The sequence below is a fragment of the Vipera ursinii genome, assembly GCF_947247035.1.
Source record: "Vipera ursinii genome assembly, chromosome: 4".
NCBI classification, from domain to species: domain Eukaryota; kingdom Metazoa; phylum Chordata; class Lepidosauria; order Squamata; family Viperidae; genus Vipera; species Vipera ursinii.
This window is the reverse complement of record NC_139514.1, coordinates 73,689,736-73,704,891: the sequence shown is the minus strand read 5'-3', so window position 1 is coordinate 73,704,891 and position 15,156 is coordinate 73,689,736. Positions and strand designations below refer to the sequence as shown.

General features: G+C 45.0%; 1 protein-coding gene across 1 annotated transcript in view; it reads right to left on the bottom strand.

Moving 5' to 3' along the window:
- NLGN4X (neuroligin 4 X-linked) overlaps positions 1–14,794 on the bottom strand; it is a gene marked incomplete at both ends in the record, with an annotated part of 224,673 nt that extends 209,879 nt beyond the window's left edge. The window contains one exon of the mRNA XM_083362692.1: positions 14,323–14,794. Coding sequence (XP_083218818.1) covers positions 14,323–14,794 — 472 coding nt within the window. The remainder of the gene's footprint in view (positions 1–14,322) is intronic.
- Between the last annotated feature and the right edge of the window lie 362 nt (positions 14,795–15,156).

Sequence of the window (15,156 nt, the reverse complement as noted above, 5' to 3'; positions counted from 1 at the left end):
TGCAAGTAGAAAAATAGGTACCACTGCGGTGGGAAGGTAACAGCGTTCCATGCGCCTTGGGCATCTAGTCATGCCGGCCACATGACCACGGAGACGTCCTCGGACAAGCGCTGGCTCTTTTGCTTTGAAACAGAGATGAGCACCGGCCCCTAGAGTTGGAAACGACTAGCATGCATGTGCGGGGGAACCTTTACCTTTACCTTTTATTTTCTTTCTTCTACTCCCAGCTGTTTTCTGTTTGGCTAAGAGTTCTTGAGGATCAAGGGGATAAAAATACTCTGTTTCTGGGTGTCTTGCCAGTTTCTGAGGCAGGACAGCTATAATTCTATACTCTGTTCCATCACTAGATGTCAGTATCTGTTTATTTTCCAGCTTTTAAAATGAAACAAATATTTTCTTGTAATTCTTTTAAGTAGAAAAATCTTAACAATTTCCATAATTTTCAGTTTTATCCAAATTATAGCTTTACATTAGTCCATTTCAATGTATTTCTGTCCCTCATAAAAATTAAATTGTTGCTTCCATCTATGGAAGGGTGGGGTTATAGTTCTCTTCCTTGTCACTTTCAGAGGATTTTTGCTTCTTGGGGAACCTTTGCAGGAAATCAGTTTCAAAATAGAGAAGATCAATAATCTCATCCAGCTCCAACACACTGTTCACAGTTGTTCTTAGTTGGTGCTTTTGGACTTCGGATGCCAGTAGCTTGGGCTAGTCACTGAAATGCAGCTAACCTTTCTCCTGTTGGATTGGAGGGCTTCCCCCAGATCAAACGGATTGACCATGATTGTTCTGCGATCATCGGAGTGCTCCTTCTTTGCTGCCTCTCTGGGATGACATTAGGCCCATTCAGAGTTCCCAGGCAGGGCAAAACCAGCCATAGGGTGCGACGCAAAACCAGAAATCTGATTTCTTAACCACTGGTAAGCAGTGACTAGCCAGCACCTCCTACGGCTTTTGTTGAATGACTGCTCTGTTCCTTAATTGCCACTTGTTGTCATTCCAATCTATTAGGGGATTCCTTTTCTTCAGCCAGGCTAACCCTAAAATCATCCTTTCCAGGGGCTACAATAAAATGAATGATTTCAGCATGCTTGCCCAACTTTATAGTCATTGGTTTGATGAGGTAATTTGCAGGTTCTCCCCCCCCCCATGAGAGACCCATCTAACTGCTCAAACCCCATGGATTGCCTCAACTTTCTAAACTGCAGTCCAACATTTTTTTTACTGTGGGCAAGCTGATCACAAACCTAATGCAGCCTGAGCCAATAGGGCCATAAGGGTCTCCTTTACTCCTGAAGAAGGTAGAAATATTTTTACTTTGGTAGTCATTGAAGAAGGGACGCGGTGGCTCAGTGGGTTAGGACGCTGAGCTTGTCGATCAGAAGGTCGGCAGTTTGGCGGGTCGAATCCCGAGTTCCGCGTAACAGAGTGAGCGCCTGTTACTCGTCCCAGCTTCTGCCCACCTAGCAGTTCGAAAGCACGTAAAAATGCAAGTAGAAAAATAGGGACCACTCCGGTGGGAAGGTAACAGCGTTCCGTGCGCCTTTGGCGTCTAGTCATGCCGGCCACATGACCACAGAGACGTCCTCGGACAAGCGCTGGCTCTTCGGCTATGAAACGGAGATGAGCACCGGCCCCTAGAGTCGGAAACGACTAGCACGCATGTGCGGGGGAACCTTTACCTTTACCTAGTCATTGAAGAAATAGAACCGTGGTGGCGAACCTATGGCACACGTGCCACAGGTGGCACACAGAGCCTTCTCTGTGGGCACACATGCCGTCACCCCAATCCAAGGCCTTAAGTCCCGTCCACAAGCAACCTGCATCAAAATCTCCCTGAACAAGTGGCTTTTTAAGCTGGATTTTATAAAACCTTTTCACTTTAGGCCTCCGCTGCCGTGTGCAAAAAAACCCAAAATTCAATCAATCAATCAATTACAACTTCTTGTGGGGAAAAAAAAGATCTTGCAAAGTTGGAATTGATGGATTGAACTTTTTTAGTCCCACACAGTGGCGGAGGAAGTGACGCGTATAGAGCTGGAAAGGTGTTGTGTGGGGGTGGGGGGAAAAGCAAGAGCAGGGTGCTCCATGTGAGGGATAGGGTGGGGCCTGTGCATGGGGAAGAGAAGCAACGTGGCGGCTTCTGTCCCCCTGCCAGACACCTGCCAAAGCCACGCAGGGTAAGGTTGCCAGGCCCACCCCTGCCCAGATGCCCTTGCCTCCCCCAAGCATTTCTTTTTACTAACCTGTCTTTCAGCTGCATTCCATTTCTCCATTCGCTTCTCAGCCTTTGCCGCATGTTTGTAGGACTATCGGTAAAAAATAAAATGTTTCATCAGACTTTCTAACTTCTCACAAGATCTTGAGAGAAGTTAGAAAGTCTGATGGAACTTTTTTTTTTTACCGATAATCCCACAAACACGCGGCAAAGACTAAGAAGTGAACGGAGAAATGGAATGCTGCTGAAAGGCAGGTTAGTAAAAAAAATGCTTGGGGGAGGCAAGGGCCTCTGGTCGAGGGCGGGCCCGGCAACCTTACTCTGCATGGTGGCGTGAGGGTGGGGCGTGTGCCCTTCTCATGCCAGGCCAGCCCCTGCAGCCCTGGGGCAGCCATGCTAGGCAGTGGTGGGCAGGACATTGAGGTGGGGGCTGGCAGGCCGACCAAAGCAGCAGGTGGAACAATGGAGACTTGGGGAGGGAGGGTGCTGAAGCATGCAAAGGAAACAAAGGAAGGGGTTTTTTTGCTGGAAAAAAGGTCAATCAATCAATTCCAACTTTGTGATGTTTCACGAGAAGTTGGAATTGATTGATGGACCTTTCTCCCCCCCCAAAAAACCCCCCCTTCCTTTTTTTCCTTGCACGCCGTGCTGGCGGATCATGAAGGAGAAATGGCATGGGGCTGCGAGTCAGGTAAGGAAAGAAAGGCAATTTCTGAGGCTGCTTTCCACTCAACTATATTGCTCTTGCCAATGGCCCGACCACCTACTTCAGCACCCTCCCTCCCTGACCCTCGAGTGATCCACCTGCTGCTTTGGTGGCTCTGTAAGCAGAGCTGTGAAGTTCTCTTCTGTCAGAGAAGAGAACTTTGTAGCACGGCCTATAGAGCCACCAAAGCTATAGCTGAATGGGCAGGTGACGGGAGAACCTGCTGCTCTTGTTCCACGGCTGCTTGCAGCCAAGCTGCATTGCAGCAGCATTGGGCACAATACACAAGGCGGCAAACAGCCACACCATGCCAAAACCAGCTGTTTGCCGCCTCCTGTGCAATGCTGCTGCCATGAGCCTGCGGAACAAGCCTGGTGGCAGTAAGAAACCAGGATACTGCTTCCTCACCTCTGCCCGTTTTTTTCTGCAGCCTCATGTCAGTGGCATTGGGTGCGACGATGTGCAAGGCGGCAAATGGCCACGGCCAGCAACAGCCACATCGAAACTGGCTGTTTGCCATCTCGTGTACAATGCTGCTACCATGAGGCAGTGCAACAAGCCGGGCAGCAGTAAGAAACCAGTATACCAGTTCCTTATCTCTACCTAGCTTATTCTGCGGCCTCATGGCAGCAGCATTGGGTGCGACACACGAGGCAGCAAATGGCTGCAGCTGGCAGCAAACAGCCATGTCGCACTGAAACTGACCATTTTCCGCCTCATGCATCATGCCCAATGCCGCTGCCATAAGGCTGTGGAACAAGCCGGGTGGAGATAAGGAACTGGTATACCAGATTCCCCCCCCTCACTCCACCTGTTGCTGGAGGGCTGGCCCAGTATTTGCAGCAGGCTGCGGAGCCTCAGAGTGTGCCAGTGGAGGGGCAGGCAGGCTGTGGCTGCTGACAGACACAGTTGGCCCCCATGCGCTTGCCTTGCCCTGTGGCCATGGAACCCCTGCCCTGCCCTCTGCCTGGTCTCACCTCACCCTGCAGGATGAACCTCCTCCCACCATCCCACTCACCAGAGATCCCCTGGATTTCCCCCAATCCTGCCCGGCACCCACAGGTGTCCCTCTCCACAAGCAACATCAAGGTGGCCACGCCCACCCCAGCCATACCCACCCAGCCTGCCATGGCCATTGTAGCCACGCCCACCCAATGGTCTCACCCACCCACTGGGCTATGCCTACCTATCACCCAATGATAAATAAGTATGGTTTGGGTTGCAGTTTGGGCACTCGGTATCTAAAAGGTTCACCATCACTAAAATCGAACCACTTATCATAGGGGAATTCTCCCCTTCACTATCACTCTCATAGAAAACCAGTCCAGGTTTCTCAGAGATTGGAGTTCTCTCTCCTTCACCAGAGGGTGGAGAGACCTCAACAACCTGTTAATCTACTTTGTTTCTTTCCTTGTTTTTTGGTTCTGGCTTCTTTGGCTTTGACTTAGTTGGAGGGCAACTGCTAACATTGGATGTGAGGCAGGGCAATCCATGGCTCAGTGTCCCTCCTTACAACATCGAAACATGCTCCCATCCCCTGATGGGTTCTCTCTCTTCTGGTCCTGGTAACATTACTTTTACTTCCTCTGTCAGCCAGCTGTCTCTCACTAATAGGACAAGGTTGAAAATCTGGAGCAGTATGCTGTTGATAATATATTAAATCTAACTCTACCTCCATAGTTAACTGGTACCAGTTGTGGAGTTGATAGGACACCCCTCTGGGTAGACAGTTGTAATAAAGTTTCTTGTTTCACCCATCTCAAAATTGGTAGACTAAATATGTTTTGGGCAATCTCTGACCCAAGTGACCAAGCTATGAAATCCCCAAATATCTCTTCCCTTGCTTGAAGGAAAAATAATTTTTAAATCCCAAGAAATCAAACCATAACATATAACAATGACATTCCCAGCCAATCTCCCCCTCCAATGTAGCTCATGCAAACAAATTTTCTTTTGTTATGGGAACTGTCTGCTATTTTCTTCACACCTACTAGAATGTCCTTGAAAGATTTCCAGACAGCCATCTCTCAGCAAACTTCTGAAGAACTGGAGAGGTTTCATTTCTCTAACTAAGCCAGTTGAAAGCATCATCTCTCCCCCTTCCTCTAATAGCAAGATGAAAACAAAGAGGCACATAGCTGTCAAATTTTCACTCTTGACAGTGGGTTGTGGAGTGTCTAACAATGCTTCGAGCTCTAAGCACATAGTGCTTATAAGCAGTATTCTGAATAACAGAAAATGAGCTTCCTATGATCTTCCCCCAGCTGTCCTTACCACTCTCTTTATGGACTTGCTATCTGAGGCACTGCTACCACCAAACCAAACAGTGATGCAGTTTGTTAAAATGCCCTCAGTCATGACTCTGTAAAAAGTGGCCAGGACAGAAGGAGAAAGATGTGCTCTTGTCATTTGATGCAAGAATTGCAAATGCTGGTTTGTATACTTCACTAAAGATAACATATGAAGAGACCAAATCAGATTGTGAATTATCTATACTCCCAGGTACTTAATAATATTGACCACCTCCACGGCTGAAACCTTGATACAAACAGACTCAAAACACAGCCCTGTGGGGAACCCATATTCAAAATGATGGAATTGGAAACTTTTCTCCCAACTTGCACAAACTGGAGCCTATCAATAAGGAAGTCAAGTATCCAGTTACATAAGGAAGAAGTAAAGTCTAATATGCCCAGTTTGTTCACCAAATGTTGAGGAATGACTATGTTTAACACCAAACTAAAATCAACAAACAGCATTTGTATGTGAGTATTCTTCTCCTCCAGGTGCGCAAAACTAAGATAAAGCATACAAGAAAGTGCATCATCTATAGAGTAGTTCTTCTAATAAGCAATCTGAAATAAGTCAAATATAGGGGGAAAACCATGAAACAATATAGTCCTTTACCAATCTCTCAAAACACTTTATTAGAATGGAAGTGAGTGCAACTGAATGGTAATCATTAAGACATGTAATTGTAGATTTTTGGGGGATTGGAACAATGACTGAAGTCTTAAAACAAGATGGAACCATGACCTGATGCAACAAAAGATTGAAGATGTCTGTAAGAACAGAGGCCAGCTGGTCAGCACACTCCTTAAGTACTCACGCAAGGATATTATCAGGACCCACAGCCTTTCGCATGTTGACTTTTTGCAAGTCAGTTGTATCAAACTTAAGCACCTGTTCATCAGGAAGGGGCACAGACTTTCTTGCTGGAACATTATTTAAGGCCTCAAACCATTCAAAAAATATGTTTAGCTTATTTAGAAAATCCATGTCACTCTTACATGTCAGGGAAGTTGCCTTATAATCAGTGATAACCTGGATACCTTGCCATATGTGTCTAGGGTCCATAGGAACTTAAAAAAAGTTCTGTACTTTCTGATTATAGGCGGTGCACTGCAGCCTACTTTTTCTGCAGCCACTCAGCACCGCTTACATGCATAGCCCCGGCCTCCATTTCACAGCCAAGAATGAAGCTCTGTGTTGACACACATGTGACCCCTGGCTTCTGTTTTGCCAGCAGAGGCCTTCAGGAAAAGGGAGAGAAGAAGCAGGAGACAGGCACCGCAAACACTTTTTGCACTGAGAATGAAAGTTTCTAGGGTCCATAATCTTGTGCAACTAAAACACCCATCCTCTTTTGCAGAGAATGGATGCCTAAACTCTCGTGAAATCATGGATCCGAGAAACTTCCATTCTCTGTGCGAAAAGCATTTCCAAGCCGACTCTCCTCTCCCTCAAAGGCAAAGAAACAGTGGCAGAGAGGAGACAGACCTTAGCAAGTGAGTCTGGCATGGAAGGAAGTGAAGGGGAAGCAATTGTGGGGAGCAGGGAGGGGGAAATAGTGTTTCAGAGCCTCTGCAGTCATTCATAAGGGTGAACAATTGTTGTGGTGCCACAACACTTGCAATTTTGGGACATGTTCATAAACACTACGGACTACTTATTGTGTAACTTTGAATGGATGCTAAGTGAACATTCGTAACTCAGATTACCTGCATACTACTTCATAATGCTTTACAGCCCTCTCTAAGCAGTTTACAGTGAACATATTTTTTTATTTTATTTTTTATCCTATTTATATCCCGCCCTTCTCCGAAGACTCAAGGCGGTTTACAATCTAAGAAGCACAAATCAATGTGCTTAGCAATAGCCTTCATTCTATGTATATGCCTGCTTATTAGGGCTTTCGCCTCCCCCCCAAGCGGCATTTTTACAAAGTCAGCTTATTGCCCCCAACAATCTGGGTCCTCATTTTACCTACCTCGGAAGGATGGAAGGCTGAGTCAACCTTGAGCCTGGTGGGACTCGAACCTGCACTAATTGCAAGCAGCTGGTATTACTTAAGGAGGCATTAGCCCACTGATCTACCAAGGCTTTATTGCTGGTTCTTCATTTTACCAACTTCAAAAGAATGGAAGGCTGAGTCAGGATTGAACTGGTAATTTTAATTTGACATTTAATTTTCCAATGGTTTATTAAATAGAAATTATCTCTACTTATATTGGTACTCTGAAAGCTTGAATCTTCTTTTATAAATCTAACTGACAATTGAATCTTCTTTTATACATCTAACTGACTATTTTCCAGCCATACCAAACAGGGCCACTAAAAACATCCATATAGCCATTCCATGGAAACTATTTATTTATTTATTTATTTATTTATTTATTTATTTATTTATTTATTTATTTAAATTTATGCTGCCCTTCTCCCCAAGGACTCAGGGTGGCTCACAACAATAAAAATTAAAAGCATAGAATAGAAAATTAAAAAAATAAAATAAAAATAAATACAATAATTATATGACAATTTTAAAACCAGTAAAAAGCTAATTAAAACCATAGTCAGTCCAGGCCCGCTTGTTGGAACAACCATGTCTTCAGGTCATGGTGGAAGGACTGAAGGTCAGACGTCATCCGCAGCTCCGGGGGCAATTCATTCCAGAGGGTCGGCGCGCCCACAGAGAAGGCTCTCCCCCTGGGGGACGCCAGCCAGCATTGCCTGGCCGACGGTACCCTGAGGAGGCCAACTCTGTGGGAGCGAACCGGGCGATGGGAGGTTGACAATGGCAGCAAGTGGTCTCGCAAGTACCCCAGGCCTAAGCCATATAAGGCTTTAAAGGTTATTACCAGCACCTTGAATTGCACTCAGAGGGCAACCAGAAGCCAATGCAGCTCGTGCAGGAGTGGTGTAACATGGGACTACCAAGATACTCCCATAAGCACCCGTGCGGCCGCATTCTGCACCAGTTGAAGCCTCCGGGTGCTCTTCAAGGGCAGCCCCATGTAAACAGCATTGCAATAATCCAGACGAGAAGTGACAAGGGTGTGAGTAACCATGCATAGGGCATCTTGGTCCAAAAGGGGGTGCAACTGGCACACTAGGCGAACCTATGCAAAGACCCCCCTGGTCACGGCTGTTAGATGATCATCCAAGGTGAGCTGTGAATCCAGGAGGACACCCAAGTTGCGAGTCCTTTCTAAGGGGGGCAATACCTCCCCCCATCAAAAGAGAAGAAACTTGTTGGACAGTATGAGATGCCGGTATCCACAGCCACTCGGTCTTGGAGGGGTTGAGCCTGAGCCTGTTCCTTCCCATCCAGACCTGCACCGCCTCCAGGCACCAGGACATCACGTCAAGGGCATCACTGGGTTGGCTCGGGGTGGAGATGAACAACTGGGTATCATCCGCATATTGGTGATACCTCAACCCTAAGCCATGGATGATCTCACCCAGTGGCTTCATGTAGATGTTAAACAGGAGGGGGGAGAGAACCAATCCCTGAGGCACCCCACAAGTGAGGGGCCTTGGGGTAGATCTCTGTCCCCTTGCCAATACAAACTGCGAGCGGCCCGAGAGGTAGGAGAACCACCGTAAAACCGTGCCTCCCACTCCCAACCCCTCGAGCTGTCGCAACAGGATACCATGGTCGATGGTATCAAAAGCTGCTGAGAGGTCAAGTAGGACCAGGACAGAGGAACAGCCCCTGTCCCAGGCCCGCCAGTGATCATCCACTAGTGTGACCAATGCCATTTCCATGTTGTAACTGGGTCTGAAACTGGACTGGTATGGGTCCAGATAGTCCACGTCCTCCAGGAATTGTGGGAACTGACGCGCCACCACGGTCTCAACAACCTTCACTACAAAGTGAAGGTTGGAGACAGGATGGTAGTTTTTCAATGAGGCTGGGTCCAGGGCAGGCTTCTTCAGGAGGGGCCTCACCACCACCTCTTTCAAGGTGGAGGGGAAGATACCCTCTGTCAAAGAAGCATTGATCACTGCCTGAAGCCAGCCCCCTGTCACCTCCCGGGCGGCCGAAACCAGCCAGGAGGCACATGGGTCCAATAAACAAGTGGTAGCACTCAGTTTATGCATGATCCTGTCCACATCATCCAGAGTCACAGGGTCAAACTCACCCCAAATGGTATAATCAAGGCCTGCCCTCTCCACTCTGCCGGATTCTGCCCAGTCAGAGTCCAAGCCAGTCTGGATCTGAGCAATTTTGTCCTGCAGATACTGTACAAATTCCTCAGCCCTACCCTGCAAGGTGACATCCCTCGGTCCCTGGTTAAACAGGGAGTGGGTCACTCTAAACAGGGCAGCTGGGCGGTTATCTGCGGATGCAATGAAAGCGGAAAAGTAAACACACTTTGCTGCTTCCATCACCACTAGGTAAGACTTAAGATAAATTCTTAGCTGTGTTCAATGAGATTTGGATCCGCTGGACCTCCAACAGCTCTCTAGGCATCTTTTCTGGCACTTCATCTCTCGGAGCCCCTCAGTAAACCATGGGGCCACCCGGGGTCTGTGCTGGGTCAGAGATTGCAATGGCACAACTTGATCCAAGGCCCCAGCAGCCACCCTCTCCCAGGCTTCTACTAGGGCCTCGGCAGAGTCATGGGCAAGGGAAGCAGGAAATGTCCCAAGCTCAGTCTGGAACCTTTCAGGGTCCATCAGGCACCTGGAGCGGAACCACCTGGTCGGTTCCGCATCCCAGTGGTGGGGGGTGGCGAACTGAAAGTCTAGCCAGAGAAGGAAGTGATCGGACCATGACAGGGGTTGGACAGTTAAATCCCCCCTACCCAGATCATTAATCCACTACCCAGAGATAAAAACCAGGTTGAGTGTGTGCCCTCCATTATGGGTCAAGCCCTGAATTATTTGAGTCAGGTCCATGGCCATCATGGAAGCCATGAACTCCCGGACCAACTCAGACGCCTCACCCACGGAAGGTAGATTGAAGTCCCCTAGAACTATAAGCCTGGGGAACTCAATCGCCAACCCGGACAAGACGTCGAGAAGCTTGGGCAGGGCTAATGACACACAGCTGGGAGACAGGTACATGATCAATAGGCCCAACTGAACTCCAGGACCCCACTTCAAAAGGAGAGACTCACACCCACCTATCTGAGGGACAGTGGCCTCTCAGACAAATTCCCTAATAATAACTGCCACCACCACCCGCCCCTGCCCTGGGCCCGCGGCTAGTGAAACACCCGGAAACCTAGTGGGCATAATTCTGAGAGGGACGCCCCCATCTTGGCCCAACCAGGTTTCTGTGATGCAAGCCAGGTCCACGTTCTCCTCCACAATAAGACCATATATGAGGGGAGCCTTTTTAACCACGGACCTGGCGTTGGTATAGGCCAACCTGAGCCCAGGGTTCTGCAATCCTATGCCCCCGGGGGAGCGAGAAGAGCAATGAGTGTGGGAACAGGCCACCACTTGAAGACAGCGGTAACCTGTTCCCCGATTACGATGAAGCCCTCTGCTCCCACATTCTCTGCCCCTCCCAATCACCATTGGGATAGAAAGACCTCCCTCGGAGCTGCTTCCCCCCCAACTCCCTACTCCCCCCACCATGATCATCTGATGGTATGGATTACTGTCCAGGTCGAACTCCCCCAAGTTCACTCTGGATCCCTTGGGCCTCCCCCCTCCCGGATCCCCTTAAAATTTTATTTAAAAATCTTAATAAAAAACCCCTCAAACTCCTCTTTGCAGCATACCAACTCTTGGGGTCCCACAACCCATCATCAAGGGAGATCTTCCATAAAAAAGATGGTCGCTCCTGTGAGAGGGGGGAATCTCACAGGGAGTAAAGTTCTGCTGCAGTATACGCACACATACAAAAAGGGAAATGGTAACATCAAACAATGAAGGGTGCCAGCAGTTGGAAACAGTAAGAAAGTTCAGTCAACCAGTGGCAGATCCCAAAGCCACAGTCATAATAACAACGATGGTATGGTCGATGGCGGCGACAGCAGAAGCCATAATAAGAGTGGCAATGACAGTTCCAAAAAAGGGGCATGGCCCCGATGACAGTAATGGCAACCCATCACGGGGAAGCAAAAACCCAAAACAATGGGTTCAGCCATGACGGCAGGAACAGCTACAGCCTCTGCAGAAGGCAAGGGGGGAGCACTACAGCAGGCACCGTAGCCACAGCAATAGCGCCACCAGGTCCACCAGGTCCGTAGAGCCAGGCTCGCTGAGTGGCAGGGGGGAGGAGCCACGATAACACGATAACAAAAGCCCCTTTCCACACACACCCCTGCCACAACCCAACAATCAGTAACAAAACACACAGGCAGCGTCTGGCTCCGGCTCCAATCCACTCGACTCAGCTTTGCTCAACTCAGCTCAGGAAAAGAACAGTCAAGTTGGTCGGCCCCGCCCAGCCACCAGCATCCTTTCACCAGTATGTTTGAGTGTCCGTCTTCTCCTCCTCCATCCTCTGCCATTTCCAGTCATATCCCGACGGGGGAGGGCACTAACGCTCCACCGATAGTTCAGCTGACTGAATGGGGACCAAACAATCGTAAAAAGGTCCCATGGCCACCCAACAAAGCCGAAATCCGTTTCCTCCCTGGCACTCAGAAACAGCAGACAGCCATCATGGTCATGCGCTAAAGGTTGGACTTCTGAATATTGCCTATAATTATACCTGAAACATGCACCTATTTTATTCTATAAATAAGGTTTTCCATTGCTGGTGGAGGATTCTTTCAATCTGAATTCTTTCAAATCCTGTTTATCCCAAATGGGCCCACTAAAACAGATTGGTATTTCACATCTACCACATGGGAAAATGAAATTATTTTGTAATGTTATTTATAAATTCAATCTTTTTTTTAAAAAAAAGATAAATATCAGACAAAAGTGAATTGAATTGATTACTTTATTTGGCCAAGTGTGATTATACACTTAAGGATTCTGTCTCCATTGCAGAAGCTCTCAGGAAAGTAGAATGTCATGAAAGTAGGCTCTAGCACAAGTGTCTTCAAACCCGGCCCTTTTATGACTCATGGACTTCAACTTCCAGAATTCCTCAGCCAGGCATGCTGGCTGTAGAATTCTGGGAATTGAAGTCCATGAGTCATAAAAGGGCCGAGTTTGAAGACCCCTGCTCTAGCACAAAATTTCTGGCAATTACAGTACATTTAATAAATGTATGCCAGAGATCACAACTTTCCAAAAATTAGATGAATTAATTTGATACCAACCCACTTCAAGTTAGAGACCAAATAAATTCCTTTTATAATCTTTTCTTCCTCTGGATTATTTTTTTAGTCACCTATAAATTACTTGATTTTATATTAATCTTTATATAAAGTAAGTCCCTCAATCTTGGTACCAAAATGATAGTGAAAATACAAGAATCCCCTAGATTAAATTAAAAAGTATTTTAGTCTCAACTTGAACAGCTTGAATGCATGCAGGGTTCATTTGCTTTGTGCATATGTATGAGATAGGAGGTATACCTTTGGCTTTTTTTCCTGTTAATTGAAACTCTTCATGTTTAAGAACAATTTGGTAAAATTGCCTCCGTTTTATTGTACAAAATTAAAAAAGGAAATTGGAGACTGACAAGACTTTATTTTTCCTTTATATAATGTCAAGCTGAAATCTTCCTTCCTTTATTTATGCAGCACCATAGCTCTCCATTAAAATCATGCTAGTTTGCTCTTTTCCTCACTTGTTGTGAAATAATTGGTCAGACTTTTCCATAATCCATCTTGAATTGGCCAACAGGTTCTTTATTCCATCAATAAGAGGAACACAACTTACCAAGTATATTTGAAAAACTGAACCACTAACTCCTTCAGTTGAGACAGAAAAAATGAAATAGATAGATTGTAATATGCTTAATAGGAAAGGGGATGGAAAATGTGCCAAGGCTTCATAGCTTAAGTGTTGTTGTTTTTTTTACATTATTGGTAGGAGTAGCAGCAATAATAATAGTAATGTTTCATTTTTCTTTTTTAAAGTTATGAAGTATGAATTAATTATGCCAGCAGCACTGCCAACACTCAACAGAATCTAAAATAAAAGCAAAAACAAAGCAAAAAAGCAAAGCAAAATAAAACAGAACAAAACCAGAATAGTGATATTCAGAGGCCTCAAGTACTTTGCTATTTTAAATAAACAATTTGTGCAGGGTACATAGATAGTGATAAATATATTCTTATGAACAAAAGGAAATTGAAATGATATGTTTTAAATATTTTACTAATACACATCTACAGGACAATTTTATATTATTCTGTATAATAGAACCAAAAGTTATTTGCTATGTAAATCATTATCTTTGGGAAAGGAATAACAAAGCTAAGGCTATTAATAAGAATGTTAATGAGGGTTTATTTAAAATTATAATGAGAAAAAGAATAAAATAAATATTTGTAATAGAAATAATCCATAGAAAAACATTACAGAAGGATACTTACTGTATGTGAAACAATTAATAATAACTCTTGGCTATTTTGTTATAGTTATTCATTGGCTTATTTGCAATTGTCTGAATTAAGAATTATATATCTATATCTATGCACAGAGCTATTAAAATTCTGACAGCTTAAAAATCAAAATATTTCTATGTCATATAGATGTAATATTTATTCTAAAATAATAAAAAGTTGGGAACTTCTAAAAATTGAAATGATCTAAAAATGATCAAAAGTTTTCTATTAAAATAAGGTATAAACATTTTTTTCATTTCAAGGCTTGCATAATATATTACTGTATTAAAATTTGTTTATTTTTTTTGTTTAGTTACAGAGCCATTTGTATTTTTTTTACTATATATCTTGACTTTTCCTCTATAAACAACCAGAGATTGACATAGTACACTCTTTGAAGGAAAAATTGGAGTAATATTATAAATGCATGTAACAAATGTGAACAAGTAATACAGGCTATTCTTATAATGTTTTAATCTAATAAGAACCAATAATAGCTCATCAAAAATGTGAACAAGTAATACAGGCTATTCTTATAATGTTTTAATCTAATAAGAACCAATAATAGCTCATCACAAAGGTCACTGCAGAATTCCTAAAGTGTATGCTTCAATAAATTGTGCAAATTGGTTAGTGAATGTACTTACCATCCTCAGTTGGTATGTAGATGTTCAGATAAAGACAGTCTTCATTTTGATCTTGCACATAGGTCATTACAGTATCCAAGTTGGCAGTAAACCAAACTGGTAGCATATCATTAAGCAGTGACCTCTCATCCAGATACTGTGGACAAACAGCAGCAAACTGTGTGGCATTCCGTATACCAGTCCATGATGAAGGAGGTTCTGGGGGTTGGAAACGTCTCTCTCCAGTTGGAGGAGAAGCATAAGGGACTCCCAAATACTGTTCCACAGGACCAAGGATTTCATTGGGCAAGGGTGTTCTTACACCACGGATTTTGCCATAATTTGTAGTTACAACTGGGTATTGTGCTTGTCCTTCAATAAACGTAAAACGTATTGCTAGGGCAGTTATCCAAAGGAGGAAATTAGAATTCAGCATGACACAAACAGGAGTAAAAATCGAAGGCAGCCATAAGAGTCCCACTGGCTTTGACATGGTTTCACATCAGCATTAGCAGGTCCTGAGGACGTTCACACCCAGGAAGAAAAATAAATTTTGTAGAAAGAAACCAAAACAGCAATAAAAATCAGAAAAGGGAGGAATCAGTTGGCAGGAAGAGAATAATTTAACAAGGAAAATGTAAAATATTCTTGGTCAAGCAGGGAAAACCCAATATAAATGTGGTAGGTGTCTCAGCAGATGGACTTATTCTGGCTATAGCCCATCCTTTGATTCTTGTATTTAATGTTGATATGTATCCAAGAAGATAAGATACCCAGATACTTAGAGCCTACTGTGCAAATCCATTTGAGGGACCCATTTGAGTTAATTCCACCATGATGTAGAACCCTGCCAGG